The sequence below is a fragment of the Octopus bimaculoides genome, chromosome 10, assembly GCF_001194135.2.
Source record: "Octopus bimaculoides isolate UCB-OBI-ISO-001 chromosome 10, ASM119413v2, whole genome shotgun sequence".
Lineage (NCBI taxonomy): Eukaryota > Metazoa > Mollusca > Cephalopoda > Octopoda > Octopodidae > Octopus > Octopus bimaculoides.
The window spans coordinates 66,324,894-66,330,102 of NC_068990.1; the positions used below are offsets into that span (position 1 = coordinate 66,324,894).

At 34.4% G+C, this 5,209-nt stretch overlaps 1 protein-coding gene across 1 annotated transcript in view; it reads left to right on the forward strand.

Moving 5' to 3' along the window:
- LOC106883815 (uncharacterized) overlaps positions 1-5,209 on the forward strand; it is a 1,102,017-nt gene that overhangs the window by 604,406 nt on the left and 492,402 nt on the right. Inside the window, exon 5 of the mRNA XM_052970970.1 lies at positions 4,743-4,815. Within this exon, the coding sequence (XP_052826930.1) occupies positions 4,743-4,815 (73 nt within the window). The remainder of the gene's footprint in view (positions 1-4,742; positions 4,816-5,209) is intronic.

Sequence of the window (5,209 nt, forward strand, 5' to 3'; positions counted from 1 at the left end):
ATATATATATATATATATATATATACACTCACAAATATTTATGCATTTATCTATATAAATTTACTTATGTATATATATATACATACATGTTTATGCTAAATTTATCAGTATCTACATATATGTATATATGTGTGAACGTACATGCATTTCTGTATATGTGCATACATACACATACGTGCCTACATACTTACATACATGCATGCATACATACGTATACATAAATACGTTCGTATATATACATGCAAATATGTATTATGATATATTTGTGCATGTTTATATGCGTGCCGTTGTTTGGGATTTTGTTATATCCTTATTTGTATGTCAGATGTTTTGTATACAAATAAATGTATAGATATATCTTTACAAATTACAGAGAAGTCCCGAAACTTTTAAGACAGGTTCTAATCAATATACGACAAATTCATGGTATTCTCAAGTATAACTCGGGTACATGGCTTGAATGAAATAAATACAAAGAGTACAATGGTTAAATAGGTTTAGAAAATCAATTAACCTGGTAATATCTCATATTTACCGCATTTATCATCCCACGCCTTATAACCACCATCACCACCACCACCATCACTACCACCACCACGACCACTACCACCAACACCACCACCACCACCACCACCACCACCTTCCCCACCATCATCGTCGTCGTTGTCGGGTGAACCTTCAGGGAAAAAGACGGAAGCTGGTGTTATCCGAAGATGGAATCAAGTTGCAATCATTACTTTGGACTACCAAATCATCAGAAACAGAAGTTGCACTCGTAAAACTCCTACTCAACCCTTTTAATTCCTGATATCCCTTCTATTCTGTGTGAGTCGGACTTTGTCTTATATGTATATATATGTACATTTTCTGAATTAAATATATTTAATATTTTTTGTATATGGGGTTGCCTAACTTGCTTGTCCTTACATTTATATTATGTTATATTATGTTATATTACATTATATTATATCATATTATATTATATATATATATATATTGCTTTGGCATATCTGTACTAATAACCTGTTCTTGGAACTCAATAAACATATGCTTCTCGACATAAATACCTTTGTACGAGTCTAAGTTTGTTGGTTACTGGCAATACACTTGGGCAACTGTTGTGGTGATGATGGCTGGCTTTTACGGTAGAGATACATCTCTAAAATTGGCCTCCTATCTCTAGACAATAAGCCTGTCCTGTTCTTTAATTGCATATAAGTTTGAAGACATCTTGAATCTAGAATTTAGCTCTCCTTCTAACGAGGTAATGGTCTTAATTGCCTTTTCGTAAATGAATCAATCTTTGGAGCTGGAAACAATTTTAATTACTTGCGTTCCAACCTAGGTTGATGAAGCCGAGGCCTATGCTCAAGCAGCATTCTACTAACTCCACCAATCAACTCTTTTCAGCCAGAACTAACTAAACGCTTTCTCGGCAGTTTCTACGTTATTCTTGAGGGCTGTCATTCTGCAATCCCCTGAAATGCCTAAAATTCCACTGGTCAACAGTACGACATGCAAACGTTCCATTGCCAGAATCCACTGGTATTCATCTTATTCTACACCCATTCTTACAATAACTGTCCATCAATTCTTGGTACTTTGTTTTCATCCTCTCTTTAGCCTCTTCCAAGCTTACCTCCCAGGACACAGTTTTCTTCAGTTGAACGAACTGAATTGTTGCTCTAGAAACTAAGATGGAACCTAGTTTCAGCAAGATCTGAATGATTTACAACAGTTTAAGAAGACATACAGTTTTTTAACATTACATACACAAAAACAGACACGCGCATGCATACTATAAAAACGCACACACATGCATATATAATAAGCAAAATTTGTGACACAAACATTTATGCGCATATGTAGTACAGATGTAGTATACTGGATAAAATGTGATCATTTATGTTGATAAAAATGCGATCATTTGTATTGATAAACAGCATCAAGCCATTGGATTGGCAGAAGTATATTGTCATCGAACTGGATACCTTGCGTTATTTGTTCAGGATCTTTGCAATCACGTTATTGGCGCATTTGGGTACTAGACGTAAACCGTTGCCCGGTTTAAGATCACAACCAACTGGGACTTTGAGGACCTTTAGTGATGCCTGCTCTGTTGGAATCATCCAGTGTTTGAGGATACTTTACTCCCTCTCTTTCCACCAGCCTGAGATAAACCCTAAGCGGTTATAGGCCCTGCCATCACCCCCGTCTACTTTTACTTTACTTCCATTCGAGAAGGCATACAATGGTAAAAAAATAAAAGTCACTTGGCAACAACACAACTGGAGCATGTAGAAATAAAGCCTTTAATCCTTTATTAAATGTGTATTTCTTCTCTTGGGGGATTCATTGCTATTAATCTTCTCCGTAATGACTTAGAATAAACAGTATACATCCACCATCAAAATGGGCTACACTAGAATTTATGATATTTTCCCCATTAAAAACCAATCAACACTGTGTTTTTTTACTATCGTAAAGTAAAATTGCAATTGATTTTCGGATACAGTTTCAAATTCCCATTTGGAAACCTTTTCCAGTTCACACTCTATAACAAAATAAAATCTTAACGATGCCTTATTTGGTTTAGATATCAACAATGACGGTAATAAAATAAGCAATAATGACACGCAGATATTTGCTAGATATAACGTAGACGATATTAAAATTCATATTTTATCGTGTGATTACGATATAAAAAAAACACAAACTTCTCTCTCATAAGAGTAAACAACCGGAGAGTTGAATATGCTTCGTAATATTTCTTCATGTGTTTTACATCCTGAATGTGTCGGTGGGTGTGTGGAAGAATATAGTTATGATATATTGTAAAAGCATACCAGAATCAAAGCAACTGGATATCGCGTTTGTAATATACCATGTACTCTCTATAACAGTATATAGTGCATACCAATGAAGGAGCCATAGTTCCTTTCATTGCAATCATGCTGGGATCCAGTTTTGAATGATTAAGTCAAAATAGCCGATCTCACTTCATTTTTTAAAAGTCTTGTTCTTATTCTATCGGTCCACTTTGCTGAACCGCTACATCAAAGGGAAGTAAACACGCACACACCGGTTGCTAATTAACAGAGGAAGAAACACGAAGACGTGCACGAATACACACATACAACACACACACGTACTCTCTTTCTCTCTTACACGCGTATTTACTCTGTCTCTCTCTCCCTCTCTCACAAACATACACACATGGACACACATAGACGCAGACATTATCTCGTATACAAAGCATTGATTATTTCGGGTCTATATTATAAATCCCCTTGTCGAAGGGGAACTGAAGTGAGATTAAAATCGAAACAGCGTGGTCAAGAAAAGAACTTCTTAAACACAAACTTATCTTATTTTTTTCTCAAACAAGAATGTATATTCGTATCAACCTATGTATGTATAATGATAATATTTTAAACACATGTAATTTTTTTATCAAGTTTGACTACGGTAAAAACCTTGGTTCCCAACCACATGGTTTCTGGTTCAATCCCATTGCGTGGCACCTTGAACAATAGCTGATATTGAACAGTAACTGATATAGACGTTGTTTGGTTGATGTCATTAATCACGTTTTATATCGTAGAATAAAAAAAAAGAGAGAGAGAGAGAGAGAGAGAGAGAGAGAGAGAGAGAGAGTCAGACAGACAGATAAACAGAGACAAAGGAAGAAAGTGTGTGTGTGTGTGTGTGTGTGTGTTTTGTGGGCGAGAATAACGTAAGAGGTGCAGGAGACGTGTCTAATATCTTTCTGAGAGTTTACACTTTTTTGCAACGAAGTTTTGCAAAGGTTGTTTTTGCGACGGAATGAATTGCGATTATGTTGATGAAATTTAGGATAGCATATATTTATTGCGACTATATTAATGAGAAATTTTACTTTAATAATTTATTCAAGGTGATAAATGTTTTCTTTAGAAAATTAGTATTAATTTTATATTCTATATAAGAACGAAGAAAGTTTTAAAAAAGGTTAAATCATAATTAATATTTATATGCCATATTTCTTGATACAACAGATGGTGACAAATGTATACCTACAAAGTCAAACGTCATATGACGTAGAACATTCGAGTAATTTAATGTCAATCGTTCGACTGCCTAGTACGTTGTCACTAGTTTCCTGAAAAATTTAATCCGATCTTCTTAGCCCTAATTACCACTGGCTGAAACAAAATAACTGTACTAATTACCTAAAATTCACCACATATAGAGTCTGTGAAAATGTGAAGGACGCAGGCTTCACTACACAAAGGTAGTGCAATTGCTTCTCTGCTCCATCTTATGAAGGAACTGATGTCCTCGTTCTCAGCATGAATGATTAAGTCCATAAGCAAAGAAGATCAGTATACAATGCTTCTTGAAATTCAGGTGAAGAAAAAGTAATATGATGCAATAAATTGAATTTAGTTAACTGTATAGGGTGCGACACAAAAATCTTTTTTACGTAGCCATTCTTGTGATGTAACGTTAGACAGATGGAAGCGGAGCCTTAATGTAGCTAAGGTTTATTTGCTATATTTTTTGGTATGCAATTACCATTATGTTTCGGGACGATGCAGAACATGCGTTTGTTCTTGAAATATTTATGAAGAATAGCGAATCTTCGAGTTTACTTTTGGCTGCACCATATAATGTTATATATGATCTATATATTCTATATTTCGTTCTAAAATCAGTAACGTCGTAATTTGCATATAACATTTACATACCTATCCTTGCAGAAAATATTGGTGAGATTAATGGAATAACATTTTTCATCGCGACTTCGAGCAACGTGAAAGAATCTTACAAATGGTGAGTAACAACTACAAGCTTAGTATCAACTATCTGACTATATTTATCAATGGTATATCTTTAGTACTTATCAATCGTCACAGATCTTATAAAGAAAAGGATAAACTGAATCCAGCAAATAATGGACATTTTATTATTTGGGATATTTTTTAAACATGCATAAACATATAATATATATGTATATATATATGTACATACCTATATATGCACTGTTCTTGTTTTAGTTTATGCACTTTGTGTACATAAAATATCTTCCATAGATAGGTTTATAGATATTTCTTTTTACCCATGGTTTTACTCTCTGTCTCTGTCTCCCTCTATCGCTCTCTCTTTTTCGCTCTCTCACTTTCTCTCTATATACATACATACATACATACATACATACATATATATA